General features: G+C 38.3%; 1 protein-coding gene across 4 annotated transcripts in view; it reads left to right on the top strand.

Annotated features, from left to right (window-relative positions):
* Arfip1 (ADP ribosylation factor interacting protein 1) overlaps window positions 1–18,498 on the top strand; it is a 54,297-nt gene extending 35,799 nt beyond the window's left edge. For all 4 annotated transcript variants that reach the window (XM_048333394.1, XM_048333393.1, XM_048333395.1 and 1 more), the window contains 4 exons: window positions 2,243–2,464; window positions 5,945–6,102; window positions 11,097–11,271; window positions 16,679–18,498. In XM_048333394.1, the coding sequence (XP_048189351.1) occupies window positions 2,243–2,464; window positions 5,945–6,102; window positions 11,097–11,271; window positions 16,679–16,834 (711 nt within the window). In that variant the 3' untranslated portion in view covers window positions 16,835–18,498. The remainder of the gene's footprint in view (window positions 1–2,242; window positions 2,465–5,944; window positions 6,103–11,096; window positions 11,272–16,678) is intronic.
* The last annotated feature ends 392 nt before the right edge of the window (window positions 18,499–18,890 follow it).

Here is an 18,890-nt window from a genome sequence, read left to right as displayed (position 1 = left end):
CCAGCTTTATCTTAATTTGCCTCACAGTCAGAGCTTACTGGAAACATACAGCATTTCCTATTAAATCTTTGACCGCCTGCTTGTGTCTATTTCTGTGAAAATATGGCCTCTCAGACAATGGACATGTTTTACATTTTAGCAGTCTACAAACCTCCAATAATTCTGGCTTCTTGCCTATCGACAGATTGTTCTATTTGGTCTGCTATAGAAGGTACAACATGTTTTGGCTTACAAATAAATAAATGTCTCTGACAGGAGAAATCCTAGCCTGTATAATAATAATAAAGTAAAATTTTAAAATGTGAGCCAGTGAGTGACTCGTCTCCTTTATCTTGTTACTATTTCAGACACTTCTAGCAAATGTTTATCTGCTTAAAATCACAGTGTTTCCAGTTAAACTTTTCACCTGGTGCGATTTTATCTTCTGTTTCTGTGCTTTCCATGGTAATTGCTAAGATGTTTTTCTGTGTGTGTGCCAGTCCTGGGGCACTGAATGAAGTCCCTGAGCTTTTTTGCTCAAGGCTAGCTAGCACTCTATACCTGGGCCACGGCTTCACCTTCTGCTTTTAGATGGTTAGTTGGAGATTAGAGCTAAGAGTCACATGGCCTTGAATGACCAGGCTGGCCTTGAACAGCAATCCTCAGATCTCAGCCTCCTAAGTAGCTAGGATTACAGGCTTACTCCCTGGTACGCAGCAAGAATTTCTTAAAAGAAAGGAAATAAAGGAGTATTTTTCTACTGTAAAAGAAAAAAAAAAACAACTTTGATCAGATGCTTAGTTAATAAAAAACAGGATGTGTCAGAAAATTTGCTTCAAGGGGCTGGGAATATGGCCTAGTGGCGAGAGTGCTTGCCTCGTATACATGAAGCCCTGGGTTCGACTCCCCAGCACCACATATATAGAAAACAGCCAGAGGTGGCACTGTGGCTCAGGTGGCAAAGTGCTAGCTAGCCTTGAGCAAAGAGAAGCCAGCGACAGTGCTCAGGCCCTGAGTTCAAGGCCCAGGACTGGCAAAAACAAAAAACAAAACAAAACCAAAAATTTGCTTCACTTTTAAATTTAAAAATACACGAGTAGTAGGATTATCTATATTGATGAAAAGATTCAAGGTATTTAGTTCATAGAAAAGAAATGTTTAGGATGTTTTATAGTATAACACAATCTCATACTTTGAAAATATCATATACTTGGTTATGTGTTTAACAGAGAGTTTAGAACATCCATCAAACTTTTGTTTGTTTATACTTTTGTTTGGTTATAGTTTTGTTTGTTTATAGTTTTTGTTTGTTTTGTATATAGTTTTTGTTGTATATATTTTGTTGTATATAGTTGTATAGTTTTTGTTTGTTTATACTTTTGTTTGTTTATAGTTTGTTTTCTACTGTTTGGTGAAAATAAAGGAAGAAAGAAGGAATTCACCATTTTTTCCCTGTATTACTTGATGACAAAATTAATCCTTCAACCAAACTTGTGAAGCCTAATAAGGAGCAAATTATGAAGAATGTATGCACTCCATTTGCAGTTAACTTTGAAATATATTAGCAGATGATGAAATAAGTGCACTTGTAAATTTTTCTCACAAATTACTACTAGGAAACTTCTTTCCAATGACTTTGAAACTAGTCATATTAAGCAGGTATAAGTTTCTACTGCATTATGTAATATGAAAGAACATAATTTAGCACTGCCATGAAGGCAAAAGTAAAAGTAGAATTCAACTATCAACTATCTCCTTTTTTCTCCCTCTTTGTCTTTTCCTTCCTTTTTTTCCTGCCATCCCCCCTTTACACATACACATACACATGAGCTATTTCAGGGAAAGATAGAGGAGGGAAAAAAAACACTTTAAACCAATAAGAAGGTAGAATTTTGATGCTGCTATTCTTGTATTAGTCTTAATGTGTGCTTTTCAAACATTGCCAGAGAGCAAAATCATTTATCCATATATGGTAAACTTGAAATAGGATTATATGAGAGAATTTATGTGGTAGTATATAAATGAGCTAGATAAATTTTAAAACTTCCTCTGGTTCGTAATAGTCATTAGACATGCCTGATTCGTGATACACTGGTTTTTCTGAGTCCTGCTAAGTCTGTAAAGCATCACCCCGTTTTGGTTTGTTAGACTCGCTCCTTGGAAGAAAAACAACTGATGTGCCCTGGGGTTTGTGGTTGTGGTTGCTCTGTTACTTTGTTCTAAATTTTTCTTTCCTAACAAAGTACATCTTTTTTTTTTTTAGTGTACTCGACAAATTATCTCTGAAAAACTAGGTCGTGGCTCAAGAACTGTGGACCTTGAACTTGAAGCTCAGATTGACATATTAAGAGATAATAAGAAAAAATACGAAAATATTCTAAGACTGGCTCAGACCTTGTCGACGCAGCTTTTCCAGATGGTGCATACACAGAGACAACTTGGAGATGCATTTGCTGACCTGAGTTTGAAGTCCCTAGAGCTCCATGTGAGATTATGTTTAAAACTGTTGGGGGGTGGGGAGGGTGGACACAAATATTCTAAGAGGTAATTTTTATGATTTGCTGAACTCTTTAATACAATTTGAAATACTGTGTTTGGGTGCTGGAAATTGAGCCCAGCACCTGGTTCTAAAACCAGGCAATGAAAATTTTGAGGTGTTCTTTTAAAGATATTTAAGAAGGGCCAGCTGACTAATGTCAATGTAATAATCTTTCCTTTACCTTAGAATAGATGTTAGTGGAAATTTTAGGAGAAAGGAATTTGGTTAGGAAGTGGGTAAATGGTTAGCCAGTGACTAAGCCTAGAAAGACTCATAGCTATGTATAATTCTTTGGTGTAGGTTTAAAAAAAAAAATTAGGGCTAGGAATATAGCCTTTTGGCAAGAGTGCTTGCCTCCTAACACATGACCACATATATGGAAAACGGCCAGAAGGGGCGCTGTGGCCTAGGTGGCAGAGTGCTAGCCTTGAACGGGAAGAAGCCAGGGACGGTGCTCAGGCCCTGAGTCCAAGGCCCAGGACTGGCCAAAAAAAAATTAAAAAACATTAGTCACTGATTGAAAATCTCTTACCAAGTGTGTCAAACAAACGGTAACTTTCTCAAGTGGATTTGTAATATATTTTTATTGAATTACTAACTTATGAAGTTTAGGGACAGGGATGGTGTTCAGCTGTAATGTGCACACTTAGCTCGTGCCAGGCCCTGGCTTAGGGCTCCAGTGCTGCAACAGTAAGACAACATGGATTCAGTTGTTTAGCATGAAATTTTTTCCTCACGATTTATCTCTAAATATCAGCAAAATTCTTAGGATTATTTTTTTTTACTACTTTGTGACCCTTTTTTGCTTTTTTGTTCCTTGTCTAGAACCAAAAGATACAGATAGATATTCTTTGCCTACAGACTTCTGACTTGAAGAATTAGATAATTTAAAAGATTAAATCACTTTATCCTACAACCTTGGACAAAGAATGTTTGCTATGAAGAATGTTAATGTAATAATGAAAAATACTGAAATTCAATTTTAATTGAGTCATTGGATAGACAAAAAGGATATAAATGGCCTTTTGTGTCTGAATTTCTGATTTTATTTCCTTTGAATATATAGCCAGTAATGCATTTGCTGGGTTATGTGGTAGTAATTTTTAAAACTTTTCCAGGAACCAGGTCCGTACAATATTCTATGATAATATAAGAGCTCCCCTTTTCTCCATATTCTCATCTGTTTTTTGTGATTGTTATTCTTTGCTTATTGCTAATTTAACTGAGTTGAGATGCTAACTTGGGTGGGTTTTTTTTGTTTTATTTAGGGGAGTAGAACTGGGGTTGAACTGAGAGCACTGAGCTTCCATTGTGATTTTGATTACATTTCCTTGATTAGTGTTGAATATTTTTTCATATATTTGTTGACCATTTGTTTATTCTCTTCTGAGAAATCTTAGTCAAATTATTTGCCCATTTTTGTTTTGTGCCAGTCTTGGGGCTTGAACTTAGTTAGGGCCTGAGCACTGTCCCTAGCTTCTTTATGCTGAAGGCTAGCACTCTACCTCTTGAGCCATAACGCCACTTCTGGCTTTTTCTGTTTATGTGGTGCTGAGAAATGGAACCCAGGGCTTCATGTATACGAAACAAGCACTCTACCACTAAGCCATATTGCCAGCCCCAGGGGTCTAGTTTCTATACAGTATTTTTTGCATCACTTATTAAATAATCTGTCTTTTTTCCAGTATAAGTTTTTGATGTCTTCATTAAAGATTAATTAGCTATAGGTGCATGGCTTTATTTCTGCATCTTTTTTATATTCCTTTGGTTTATATATTGGTTTTTATGCCAATACTATGATCTTTTAGAAACTAGATTTTTAATTCTGGAAATTGTACTAGTCTTCCATTTTTCTAGTGGCAGATTAGAATTTTAACCTTATTCTTTGATGTTTTATTTATAAATGCTAAGAAAATTTAACTTATTAGCTAAACAAAGCTTGCATAAAGTATGTTTATCATCCATACGCATATTTACTTTTTTATTAATGTTCTAATTGTTTTATATCATTGACTGCAATATCTCAAGTGTCTTACTTGTTCTGTGTGTGTGTGTGTGTGTGTGTGTGTGTGCGCGCGTGTGTGCGTGCCAATCCTAGGGCTTGAACTCAAGGCCTGTGTGCTGTCCCTGCATTGTTTTGTTTAAGGCTAGTGCTCTACAAATTGAGCCACAGCTCTACTTTCAGCTTTGTGTTAATTGGAGATAAGAATCTCATGGACACTCTTGCCCAAGCTGACTTTGAACTGTGATCCTCAGGTCTCTCTTTATATGATCCTGTATATACCAGCAGTTGCCATTTAAGTCTACACAATGCTGAAGACTAAATCATTAGGAGTTACATAGACCTCTCCTAAATACAGTAAATTTACCTTCCTGCTCTTTATTGAATTATTGGATAATTTATCACCTAGAAATTTGATTATAATAACACTAGCATTAAATTTTCATCTGAGTCCAGTTAGTTTAAATATTACACTTTTCATCAGGCACAGGTGACACACACCTGTAATCCTATTTGCTGTAGAGGCTGAGATCTGAGAATTGAGGTTCAAAGCCAGCCCAGGCAGGAAAGTCTGTGAGACTCATTTCCAATTAGCTACTAGAAAACCAGAAGTGGAACTGTGGGCAATTGAAGTGCTTCTCACAAATTGGAGATTTTTCAAGTTCAGTGATACATCTTGCAATAAAATATTAACATTTATTTTTATTTGATCACTATGTTCCTAATTAATCTATAATTAACCAAACAGATTGGCAAGCTTTCACTGCTGAACATTTGGTGTTGGTACTGGCTATCTCTAAAGGCGTCATTTGTTATGCTTGCTGAGCTTAAAACATAGTTCATTCAAAGGAAATGAATTAGATCTGGCATCAAATGATCCTTCCTCAGCTGTGCGAATAGATAGACCTGATCTTAGGAGTCAGCAAGTCACTAAGTCTACAAAGAAATGTGTCTTGTTAATATTTATACTTTGAGGAGTTTCAGTCAAAACACACAAAAAAATTGCAATCTATTTTATGTCTCGTAGTTTTAACCAATTATTACCTAATTTGGTTGTGAGAGTTGTAGTTTCTCTGATTAATAATCTGCTATATTTTTCCCTAACAGCTGTGCTTATAGTATAATAGAAACAGAATGTAGAAACTAAAATACTCTTTCTCTAGTACAAAGTAGTTTTACTTTTAAAAAGTGTGTTTAGCTATGCATCTTAGCTGATGACAATTTTGGTTTACTAAACTTTTTGATAATTATATAAGCTAGCTGTGATTTAGATTCTTAAATATTTAAGGATTTGAAGAAAAAGTAAGGCTTCCATGGCTATATTTCTAAATCAAATGTTTTCCCATTAGTGATATGGTTAAGATTTCGAAGTCATTTCTACTAATTGTTTTACTGTATAAATGACTGTGGTTTCTTTGTTTTAGGAAGAATTTGGCTATAATGCAGATACCCAGAAACTGCTAGCTAAAAATGGAGAGACCCTTCTTGGGGCCATTAATTTTTTCATTGCCAGCGTAAACACTTTGGTGAACAAAACAATTGAAGATACACTAATGACAGTGAAACAGTACGAGAGTGCCAGGTAGGTATCAGTTTCCGCCAGATAGTCCATTTTTCAGGTGACATATACTCACCTGTAAATTTGGTTGCAAACAACAGAAAGAAACTTTGTTCCAGTATTGGCAGAGAAAGAATGTACAACAATATTATAGGAAACCCACAGAACTAAGAAAGGAGAACACAATTCTAGAAACAAGCAAGAGGCAAAGCCAAATGAGGACTTGGAAACACATAATTAGGACCCTGAGTTTAAGTGCCGGTAGTATCTGATGCTGCTGTAGCTCCCACAGTAGTTTCTAGAGACCCTCAGGTATTTGTTTCAGCCTTGGAAAGGTGCAAGTACATGTCGCTAGTGTGTCCAAACCTTGCTTGCGAAGGAACTAGGAAATGGAGAATCTCCCTGCTGTGCTTTGCCTTGGAAAAGCCTGGGACCCTCTGTCCTACCAGAAAGACAGTAGATGGTCCTTGATATTGTGGCCCAAGTGCACTTGTCACCCTTGTTCCTTGGTACTTCCTGACAAAAGCAGTGCACTACTTTGACAGCGCATACTGACCGCACTGTCCACTCCTGATACACCAGCTCATTTCTGTCTCCACAGTGAAGTTGAACTGTGGACCCCAACTTACGATTTCCCTTTGTCCAGGTATAACTAGCCTTCACACATGTGCTAGTTTACCTTTTGCATTGTAGTTTGTTGTCGGTTTTTTTAGACAGGGTCTTATTATATTGCCCAGGCTGGTCTTAAACTCATGATTCTACTTCTTCTGCCTCCTGAGTGCTGAGATTACAGGTAAAGACCACCATGCCTTTTCAGGATTTGCCTTATACTTTGAAGTTGTTATAATGCAAGTATTCCATACACTTTATTTCATACCATATCATCACCATTTTGGTACATAAATAGATATTAATAAATACTTACAAATGTCTAAAAAGAGACAAACCCATGATAGAATCCTTTCCCACTGTGCCTTGCCACTCTTGCCAGTAGAGTCCCCTTAGAGGTTCAGATTATATTTTTCTGTTAAATTTGATACTATAGCTAAAGATGGATGCAAACTTTACCTTTTAGAAGCATAACTTTTTTGACCTCTTGCCCTAGTTGAATGACATAACACATCTAGTCTTTTTACTGTTTAGACTCTTGTTTTTGTTTGAGATGAGGACTTGATACGTAGGCCAGGAGGCCTCAAACTTACAATTCGAATTCTATGGTATCTTTAGGAGTGCTGGAGTTAAATGCATGTACCACCATACCCAAGTGCTTTTGCGTGTATGCTGGTCTAAGTCTTAGGGTTTGTTTTTTTTCTACTCTTTATTGTTTGAATTATTACTATGGTATTAAAACTAGAAAGTTGGGGAAAAAAGAATCAAGAGGAATCTTTCAATAGTATATTCACTAACATTGAAGGAATCTATCTATAAGAAATCTTTTAATGGTTTGCCTTTGACAACACTCCAGGGGATTGTTTTCCAGTCCGTTTAAATCCTTTCATGGACAGTATGTTTTTCAAAGGATTCATTATGTACATATTCAGTATGAATGAAGCATTTTATTTGTATAAGTTTTACATGATTCTTTTATAAATCTCAACTGTTCTTTATAATGTCCTAATTTGTATATACTGGATACTTCTTTTTCATCTTTAATCATCAAAAGCCTCTTATTTTCCAATCTTTTCAATTCTAATATTTGTGGGTTTTGAAGATGAGAATTCTTTTGTTCCAAAAGTACACTTTCAGCCCCCAATTAAGTATGTAAATCTGTTTTCTATACTGCATAGGTAGAAAAAAATAGTTTTCCTATATTAGAAATATAGTTTAATTGTTTAGCATATACTATCTCTTCAGCCTTTATTTCTAGAATACCTTTTAAAACTGACCTATATTTAAGGACAGTGACTTTAATCAAGTTGCAAACATAAAGCATTTTATATTTTATTTAAAGAGGACAAATACTAAGACTCTTCCCCTCATACATAGTCTGTTTCAAAGCCAAGACTAGAGCCATGTGCTCCTACTCAGACTTGAAGTGGATTAATTTAAAATTGGGAGGAGAACTAGACACTGGTGGCTCATGCCTATAATCATAGCTGTTCAGGAGGCTAAGATATAAGAATGGCCATTCAAAGCCAGCCCAGGCAGGAAAGTTTGAGAGGCTTTATTTTTTTTGTAATTTATTTTTTATTTTTGGCTGTGGAGCTTGAACTCAGGGCCTGGGTGCTGTTCCTGAGTACTTTTGCTCAAGGCTAGCCACACTGCTACTTCCAGTTTTCCAGTGGTTAATTGGAGATAAGAGTCTCAAGGAATTTGCTGCCCAGGCTACTTTTGAACCGCACATGCAATTTGCAGATCTCATCTTCCTGAGTTGCTAAGGTTTATAGGCATGAACCACCAGTGCCCGGCGGAGAGACTTGAATTTTCAGTCAGCCACCAAAAAAAGCCAAAAATAGAGCTGTGGCTCAACTGGTAGAGCACTAGCCTGGAGATAAAGTTCAAAAGACCCAGGACTGGCACAAATAAAACAAAATAAATAAAAATGGGAGAAAGGAGTTTTAGCTCAGTAGTAGAATGTTTGACCAACATGCACAAGGACCTAGGATCTAATCACCAGCACCACAAATCAATAATCACGTAATATTTTTCAAAAAAACAGATTTCCATGTCTTTTAATGAGAAGCCTAACTGAAAGGATGATGAGATTTCAGTTTATATAACATGTAAATTCATTTGGAATGTTTATAAAAGTATAAATCAAGTTCTATGTACTTGGTAGCTGAATACTTAAAGGAAACCTTCAGACAACTTCTGTATATGGTTGACAAACCCACAATAGTCCCAGGCCATCATTTATACCTTTATTCAAATTACAATTTATGATCTTATTCTTTAAGCTTAGTGCAAGGTTGGATCCCTATTAATTAGTAACTACAGATTAGATTAGCTGTAACACTGAAACACTGCCCATTGAGAAATAATATTCTAAAAGAACATAAAAGTGTTTCAGGAACTGACTTTTCTTCTCCATCAAAACCAGAACTTACTGACTTGTAGGGCAAAGGTCGTGTATTTGATCAGTACAAAAAGTGGTAATTTAGGCAAGTGCCTGGGTGGCCTTTTAAAGCTCCCCATTATGCATTGTATACAAGTATTTCCTAGTCCTGTGGCACTTTGTATGTCGCAAATCTTCTGACAGCCAGTTCCACACTCGGCAGCGACAACAAGGGAGTCGATTGTAGCGAAGACTTTTCAGATGTGGACACCTGTTCTCTAGAAGTTTTGCATAAATCTTAAAGTAACCATCACTAACTTTGTCCATGTATGTCAGTTCAGATTGGCAGTCTTCAAGGAGAGAGTTGCATTTTGAAAACTTAGTACCCACACCCCTTGGTGAAAATGAGCTCTTTGAGAATCGATGGGATGTTTTACTTGGACACTTCTATAAACTTAATGAAAAACAAGTTAAAGAACATAAAGTCAGCATTACAACTTTGACTGTGCTGAAATCATTAGCTACTGCTTAAATGTGTTCCAGAGTATGGATGGATGTTTTAAAATAGTAGCATGTGGTGATTTGTTGTAAGGACAATTTTAAATTTAGTTGTTGTTTTTCTTCCTCCTAATGTAGTACTGGGGTTAGAGCCATACTCTGCCATTTGACCCCTTCTTCCAACCCCTTTTGCAGATTGTCATTTTTCAAAGAGGTCTTGTACTTCTTGCCCAGGCTGGCCTTCGATGGCGACCCTGCCCCCTCTGTCTCTCAAGGAGCTGGAGTTACAGGCATGAGACATGGCACCCTGCCTGGTCTACCTTTTTTTTTCCCCCCTAGTTTTAGTATATTTGCTTCTAGCAACTCTTTTAACTGGGCTATAATCGGCATTCTAAAGGTTTTCTTTACTATCAGATAAGTTCCTAAAATATGCATGTGCATGCACACAGCACAGAAGTTTTCTGGAGATTCTTCCCATTTCCATATGACAAAGAGGCGTAATACTAACTAAAGACATCGGAGCCACTGGACGGTGGAGTTTGTCTACTGAACTCATGAATCAGCTAGCTCATTCCTGGTACCAATTTAGTCTTGCCTCCTAAGTCTTTTGTGTCTGTCTTCCTGGCACCACGGTCCTTTTGTCCTTCAGTGACTTGATTCCTCATGTCTGTGGTGGTCAAAGTAGTTTTGTTTCTTGTGCTTTCTTAGTCTTCCCTTCCAGTCTCTGTTCCTTGCACTGCTACTAGCGTCATCTTTCTCTCCAGAACAGAACCAACCATGTGGCCTTCTTAACATAGCTCTCCTGGCTTCCCATACTACTGGGTTAAGTCTGCACTGCTTAACCGAGCATAGCATTACTCAATCTCAGTCCAGCCCACCTGCCTGCTAAGTCACTGTTTAATTCTGCCAATTATTGTGTTATCACTTCAGATTACAACATACTGAATTAATTCCCTCATGGGTCATGCTATCTATCATACACCTCTATGATTGGCCTGTGCTATTCACATTCTACAGTGTTGGCTACCAATCTTGCCCTAGTCGATGCAGTAAGTTTTTACAATCTTAAATTTTAATTATAGTGTTTTAATTCCACTCTGTGATGCCTTTCAGGTATCTAATTAGTTAATTACTCTTACTAGTAGATACCATTTTATAGCTATCTGGATACATTTAGTTTTAGGGTATTTTTGCCACCAGCACCTGGCTTCATTCTTATACTGTATTCTTCTCTGTGTGTGTGTGTGTGTGTGTGTGTGTGTGTGTGTTTGTGTTGTGGTGGTGGGTATCAAACCCAGGGCCTCACACTTGCTAACAAGCACTCTACCATTGAATTACATCTTCAGTCTCCACCCCATTCTTACATTAATAGCTCTTTGTTTTAAAGAAATAATGATTTCACAAACATATGGGGTAGATTATGTATAAGAATTTTCTGTTACATATTATGAACCTTAACTCTTTATTTCCAGCCCATCTGAATGCATTTCTTTGTAGTACATATCACTTAATTTCTTCTTCCTAGGATTGAATATGATGCATATAGAACTGACTTGGAAGAACTGAATCTCGGACCACGTGATGCAAACACTTTGCCAAAAATAGAGCAGTCACAGCATCTGTTCCAAGCACATAAAGAAAAATATGATAAAATGCGCAGTGATGTGTCTATCAAATTGAAATTTTTAGAAGAAAATAAGGTAAGTTTATTCTTCCTAACTTCTTTCTGTAGACTTTAAAGTCACACCAGAGAAAAATTAGTAGGAAGGGTTGGGTTTTTTTTTCCTATTAAGGAAGTCCACTATCAGTTTGAGTGTTTAGAAGTACACAAAGTGTACTTATTTGCCTTTCTATTATATGTTACTCACCATGCTTTCCCAGTTTTCACTATATAACAACTGGCAAACAGTGCTTGCATAGCATGCTAGGTAAGCACCCTACCACTGATGGGTCCTTATTGTTATCTTCTTGTTTGGGGTTGTTTGTGTTGATACTAGGGCTTGAACTCAGGGCCTCACACTCTCACTTGGGTTTTTCTTTTCAGTCACAGTTGGCACTCTGTTACTTGAGCCACACATCCAGCTCTCTTACTGGTTAATTAGAGATGGAGTCATAGGCTTCTGCCTGAGCTAGCTTGAAACTGCAGTCCTCCACATATGAGGAGCTAGGATTACAGGTGTGAGCCACTGGTGCCTGGCTTATCTTTTTAATGTAATCCCTCAAAACTGAAGCGGTATTGTCAGTCTGTTATATCACACAGTAACTGTAACAAAGGTAAAGAGAACTTTGTTTTTGTTATTGTTGAGCAACTTTCACTCTTATTTCTAGTAGCTGCAAAAAAAGAGATAAAACAAGCTTGTAAAAAAAAAAAAAAACAGCCTAGGAACTGTCACTAAATACTGGTTGCTTCCTTGGCAGCTTAAAAGCCTCAGATGTGGGGATTTTTTTGCTGATCTGTTGTTAAGCTACCGCTAAAGTTGTACCTTAACTTCTCTCCTACATACAGATGTCACATAATCCACTTAGTATTTGTTAAAGAAATATAATAGACTCTTATTTCTTAACTATTGCAGGTTGATTTGCGGGGGGGCGGGGGTTGGGTTTTTTTTAACTGTATTTTTTTTTTTTTTTGGCCAGTCCTGGGCCTTGAACTCAGGGCCTGAGCACTGTCCCTGGCTTCTTCCCGCTCAAGGCTAGCACTCTGCCACTTGAGCCACAGCGCCGCTTCTGGCCGTTTTCTGTATATGTGGTGCTGGGGAATCAAACCTAGGGCCTCGTGTATCCGAGGCAGGCACTCTTGCCACTAGGCTATATCCCCAGCCCCTATTTTTTTTTTTTTTTTGTCTTTTCTTTTTTGGTACTGGGGATCGAACCCAGGATGTTGCACTTGCTAGGCAAGCGCTTTGCCACTGAGCTACATCCCAGCCCTGAGTTGATTTTTCAATATGTAAATTGTCATGATGAATAGTTTTTTGACTTGTCAATGCCCCAAAGGCCTTGAACGCTTTTGTAGGCTGTTTTAGAGGGAGGGCTGTCCTGATTCTCTCCTGTCTCCTAGTAATGCTCTCAGAGTAGTAATACTGTTCGCTAGGCACGCACCACTGAGCTTCATCTCTAGGCCAATTTCTGTTCTAAAATGAAAGACCAGATAACGAAGAACTAAAGTAGTTCATCAAGGGACTAAAATAGTTTTTTGTAATATTTATTTACTTAGTTTTTGGTGTGCTATTGGGCTTTGAACAGGCATTGTACTGGCAATAAGTGATTCTCTAACATTTGAGCTATGACTATATCTTTTTTTTACTTTGTTCTTCTGATAAGTCTTTTTCCCCCCTTCTCTTCTTTTTCTAAGCTGTTCTTCTGATAAGGATATGCATTTTCTTTTCTTTCTTTGTTTCTTTTTTTTTTTTTTTTTTTTTTGCCAGTCCTGGGGCGTGGACTCAGGACCTGAGCACTGTCCCTGGCTTCTTCTTGCTCAAGGCTAGCACTCTACCACTTGAGCCACAGCGCCACTTCTGGCCATTTTCTACATATGAGGTGCTGAGAAATCGAACCCAGGGCTTCATGTATACGAGGCAAGCACTCTTGCCACTAGACCACATTCCGAGCCCCTAAGTTTTTAAAATCTGTCCTGTGACTATCATGGTAAGTTTCAGTGTGTAGTGCTTAACTCCTTTTTAAATTTTGAGGCATATCAAGAGTTAGGTTCTGCAAATGTATTTGTGATATTTAAGATGCACTGTGTGAAAAATGAACTATGCAACTTGAGGGATGGAGGGATGGGAGAAAGTGAAGGAAGCGGTGACACTGTCCAAGAAGCAATCAGAGTTTTAAGGTGCTACTATAGATTTTTTAAAAATAGGACATTATTGAAATCCCATGAGCTGCTGACATGGACCCTATAAGCTGTTTTAGTTTTCTTTGCAAAATACAACCGCTTTTTCTTGCTTAGTGCTCCTTTCTTTTTTAACCTTCTGCTTGACAGTGATTTGTTGAAACTTATCCCAGTGAGTCAGAAAAATAAAATCTATTCTTCCACCCCCACTTGCAGCTCGTATTTGTCTTTCCTTTCCTCCTCCCTTCCCGGTGCCCACACCCATATTTTTGATAATGCGTCTCTTTCTCAACCGGTAGTTGCTTTGACATGACAGGCATTTCCAAGGCTGTTATGAACTAATAAAATTACAGTCTACTCTCCTGCTGTTGTCTTGGTGTCTTGCTAACTGGGGAAAAATCAAGGGCAGGCAAGAGAAAGAGTGAATGTCCATTTTAAAGTAGTCTGGCACAAGGAAAGGATATGGGACTTTTCCCTAAAGAATGATTTTGTTTCACTTTTTCTCATACTTTAACCCAAACTACTCCATGATGTGCTGTGCTTAATAGAAGCCCTGTTTCCTACACTGATTAGGAGAGCCAGTAATTACTTTGAAGAACTTTAGCAATTATGATTATATTTATACTCACTTACTTTAACTGGAAAATGCTTGTTTTGAAATTAATGCTCTGAATAAGAAGGTATACATCATCTAAATTTGCTTTAAAACAAAGAGTTCCTGTTGTATGGTTTTGCTGCCTGCAGAATCATGTTCACCTTTAAGTTTCCAGTTCCTGTAAGCTTCACCTGGTAGCACCACGTGCCAGACAGGCAGGGAAGAAAGGTGTCCAAGCCATCTTCTTGAAGATTCTTTACCCATTTCAGTTTAAAGCTTTTGCGGGGCACTGGTGGCTCATGCCTGTAATCTAGCTACTCTCGAGGCTGAGGATCACGATTCGATGCCAGCCTGGGCAAGAAAATCCATGAGACTCATTTCCAATAAACTACTGAGAAAAAGCCAAAAGTAGTTCTGTGGCTCAAGTGATAGAGCACTAGCTTTGAGCAAAAGAAGTACAAGGACAGCACGTAGGCCCTGAGTTCAAGCCCCAGAACTGGCAACAAACAACAACAACAAAAACGTCTTCTTCTCTCCACCTTGAGAGTCAGTGTGGAGTTTGTTTTCCCTGTAACAATTGCAGTATTGTACAGTGTGTTTGGGTCACTCGAGTGATGTTGCTACAGTGGTTTTGCTCATATCTGATCTGGGTTCCTCGCTATTGGGTAGAACTTTATGAAAGTTCTTTGTAACTGAGCTCACTATGGTTGCATGGAATTCGGAATTACTGTCATCGTTTCTGATCTTAGGTGTTGAAAATGTGTCACTTTTGTCATCTCATTTTTGCCTGTAATTGATACAGTCTTTGTCGGTTACATATACTATGCATACTTAGTTTGTAGCTTGGCTTTTCACTCTCTAGGGGTGAACAGAAATTTAAAAGTTTAACATAATTTATTGACCTTTCCCTTCAGACTTTGAGGGATTTTTCTTTTTGTTTGTTTTGTTTTGTTCTGGTCCTGGGGCTTAAATGCAGGGCCTGGGCACTGTCCCCGAGCTTTTTTGTTCAAGGGTAGCACTCTAACACTTAGGCTACAGCTCCATTTCTGGCTTTTTTGGTGGTTAGTTGGAGCTAAAAGTCTCACAGACTTTTCTGCCCAGTTTGGCTTCAAACCACTGTTCTGGGATCTGAGCTTCTTGAGTAGCTAGGATTACAGGTATGAGCCACCAGCACCCAGCTATAATTTGTGATTTTAAAAAAAAAAAAAAGAAAAAGGAATCCTTTAATTCTTTCATGTGTAAGGTCATGCAGGCACCCTTGTTAATGTGGGTGAAAGACCTCCTTTGACCAGTTCCTGACAGCTCATTCCTCTGAAGAGAAACTCAGGCACACCAGCAGAAGTAGTAAGGCAGCTCCGATAGAAAACATCTTTGTAAATGGTGAGACACAGAGTAAATACATGTTAGATGACTACTTTTGCACTTAGCATCATATTTCAGATATTTCTCCATCAATCAAACAAAAGTCAGTCCCAATGAATATATTTCATATATATTTATCAAATATTTGCAGTTGTAAACAAGACCTCAGGAAACAACTTATTTGTGATGGCTTGCTTTATTTTGTCAAGAAAAATTCATAGAGGTAGTGTTGCTTGGCTAAAATGTACTCGGTATCATAAAAAAGAAACAAGCTTTTAAAAATAAGAGTTATATAAATTTTATTTGTTTATTTGTTTTGTTTTTGTTGCTAGCCCTGGGGCGTGGACTCAGAGCCTGAGCACTGTCCCTGGCTTCTTTTTGCTCAAGGCTAGCACTCTGCCACTTGAGCCACAGCGCCACTTCTGGCTTTTATCTATATATGTGGTGCTGAGAAATCGAACCCAGGGCTTCATGTATGCGAGGCGAGCACTTTACCACTAGGCCATATTCCCAGCCCCAGTTATATAAATTTTAAACATATTGACTTCTGGACAATGCTCTCTGCTGTGGCTTAATCTTTTCCAAGGAAATGCAGTATTTAAAAGTATTCAGCCCGGGGCTGGGGATATGGCCTAGTGGCAAGAGTGCTTGCCTTGTATACATGAGGCCCTGGGTTTGATTCCCCAGCACCACATATACAGAAAACGGCCAGAAGTGGCGCTTGTGGCTCAAGTGGCAGAGTGCTAGCCTTGAGCAAAAAGAAGCCAGGGACAGTGCTCAGGCCCCTGAGTTCAAGGCCCAGGACTGGCAAAAAAAAAAAAAAAAGTATTCAGCCTGTACAGTTTTACAAAAAGCTTAGCGCTCCTGATAGCTGGTATGTGACAGGTATAGCGTAGTAATGACATGTAATTTTCCTTTCTCAGCATCTCCCATAATTTTGAACATTTTTAGTTTGAAAGGAAATTTAATGATATTTTCGATGCTGTCAATATATGAACATGACCAGCAGGGTTGGGAATTAGTTGAGTGATAGAATACATGTGGCCCCAGGTTCTGTCCTCAGCGCTGGAGGGAAAAGGGGTTCAGAGCATGTGCATAACATTTTAAACAGATTTCTTCCTGTTAGACTAATTAAGTCATCAAAGTCCCAGTGACCCCGCAAGGCAGTATATACTTGCTGGGTGTGAATACTATGTCATTATTTAAATGCTTTTAAGGAGAGACACACTGTTTAATTAGGGGATATAATTCACCACCTTCCATTTCATTATCTCTTGCTGCTAATCCTGGGTCTTGTCCCTCTGCTCATCCACAGGTTAAAGTGTTGCACAACCAGCTGGTCCTTTTCCACAATGCCATCGCCGCCTACTTTGCTGGGAATCAGAAGCAGCTTGAACAGACACTTAAACAGTTCCATATCAAATTGAAAACCCCCGGAGTGGACGCCCCATCTTGGCTTGAAGAACAGTAAAACGTCACCTGGCAGAAGCAGCTTGTCTTACCGTCGTACTCGTAAACAAACCTAGTGAGAGTTAGCGGTGAGGGGACAGCCCGGTGGTGATGCTTGCACATACCTTAGTACGTTCCCTTTTTCCTACCTTAACAATTGAACCCTTTGTCTGATGGGCAGGTGGGTGGTGTTCATGTAAGTGTGATTTCTATAATCCGAACACAGTAATCTTCCTTTTTGAGAAATCCTTTTGTATTGTGAGGGTCGATGGCTATTTCTGTAGTTTGGAAACATCTACTATAGATTTGCACTGATGAGATAAAATTTCAAGGTTTTTGGTCCTGGAAGTAAGGGCCAGTTGTAACTTTTCCAAAGGGAGGTTTACATGATTTCTATCAACATCAGATATTTTATATATGAATATATATACATATATATTAAACATCTTTAAGAGATTCATTTTCATGTATTGTCTTTAAAAGGAAACTATTTTGCAGAGTAAATTATATGGTGTTCATGCAGCGTGCACATAGAGGCAGCAGCTGTGATGAATGAATGATTGGCTCCTAGAGTTGTGAAAAATAAATCTACCCTTGTAATTTTGTGTAGAAGTTCTTTTGAAATATGCAGGAGCACACTGTCCATTCTGTGAGGTGTGTAAACTTAGGAATTTGTATCATCCAAAGTCACTGGGTGGTTATAGTAGCAATTTATTTTGATTTATAATGAAACCTGCTATGAGATCCTTTTTTTTTTTTTTAACCTGAAGACTTGGGAATGGAAATTCTTGCTGGTTTCTAGGGTAGAAAGCTTGTTTGTGGGTAAATTTCATTTTGATAGAAGTGAATCCTAGACAGCTTTCATTGACTTCCTTATATAGCTATACCAATTAAGCCTTAAATCACAGATATGTGCCTTCTCAGATACAGTAATTCTTGTTCAACCCATGTACATAACCCATAAAGAAACCTCTTTAGATAATGTTTGATGTGTCTGACCCTTAGAAAGGAGCACCATGTGTAAACGTTGGATTTCTTTGTTCTTATTAAACCATACTTGAGATTTGTGGTAAAAATGAGCCTTTGAGTTTACTGTTTTGGTTTCTCTTAATTCCTTTTTAAGGAATGAGAATATGGAAGGCCATTTTTCTTTGGGGTAAGGAAACGGTCACGTGGAACTGTGGTGGGATGGGATGGAAAAGGTGAAAGACAGTGCTGTTCTGTTATGTGACACTGCAGGTCTTGTGTTCAGCGTCTGACCCGTCTGCTGTGTGCTTCTTCAGCAATCTAATCCTCTTTAAATGTAAAGTTCTTTTGATTTTTTTTGTCTTAGATATGAATTCGTATTTTAAGAGATATCTCTTCTGTTCATTTTTATTATATTGAAATGAAGTACTTAAAATTACTGTTATACATGAACTTTGTGGTTGTAAGATGTGTTATATATGTCTAAATGCCTTTTAGCTGGCTTTTTAATTAATATGCCCGTTTTGAGTGCTCACTACAGTGTAATGTGATTGTAAATCATAAACGTATTTGAAATCATTCCCCCACGTGTATTTGTACTCTGAGAGCCTTATTGGATTCTTCCAACAGAATAACTACTTGTGATTATTCTCTTAACATTCCCCAGAATGTGCCTCTGGTGTGAACTTTGTATTCTTATTAAAAGTGTCTGCTGCGGTATCTTGTGTCTCTGGCCCTCCTAGTTTTTTGTTGTTGTTGTTGTTGTTGTTGTTTTGCCAGCCCTGGGGCTTGGACTCAGGGCCTGAGCACTGTCCCTGGCTTCTTTTTGCTCAAGGCTAGCACTGTGCCACTTGAGCCACAGCGCCACTTCTGGCCATTTTCTGTATATGTGGTGCTGGGGAATTGAACCCAGGGCCTCGTGTATATGAAGCAAGCACTCTTGCCACTAGGCCATATCCCCAGCCCCTGGCCCTCCTACTTTTTTTTTTTTTTTTTTTTTTGGGCCAGTCCTGGGCCTTGGACTCAGGGCCTGAGCACTGTCCCTGGCTTCTTCCCGCTCAAGGCTAGCATTCCGCCACTTGAGCCACAGCGCCGCTTCTGGCCGTTTTCTG

The sequence above is a fragment of the Perognathus longimembris genome, chromosome 24 (genome assembly GCF_023159225.1).
Source record: "Perognathus longimembris pacificus isolate PPM17 chromosome 24, ASM2315922v1, whole genome shotgun sequence".
NCBI lineage: Eukaryota > Metazoa > Chordata > Mammalia > Rodentia > Heteromyidae > Perognathus > Perognathus longimembris.
Note: the sequence above shows the minus strand (reverse complement) of the source record. Positions and strands in the feature narration are given on the sequence as shown.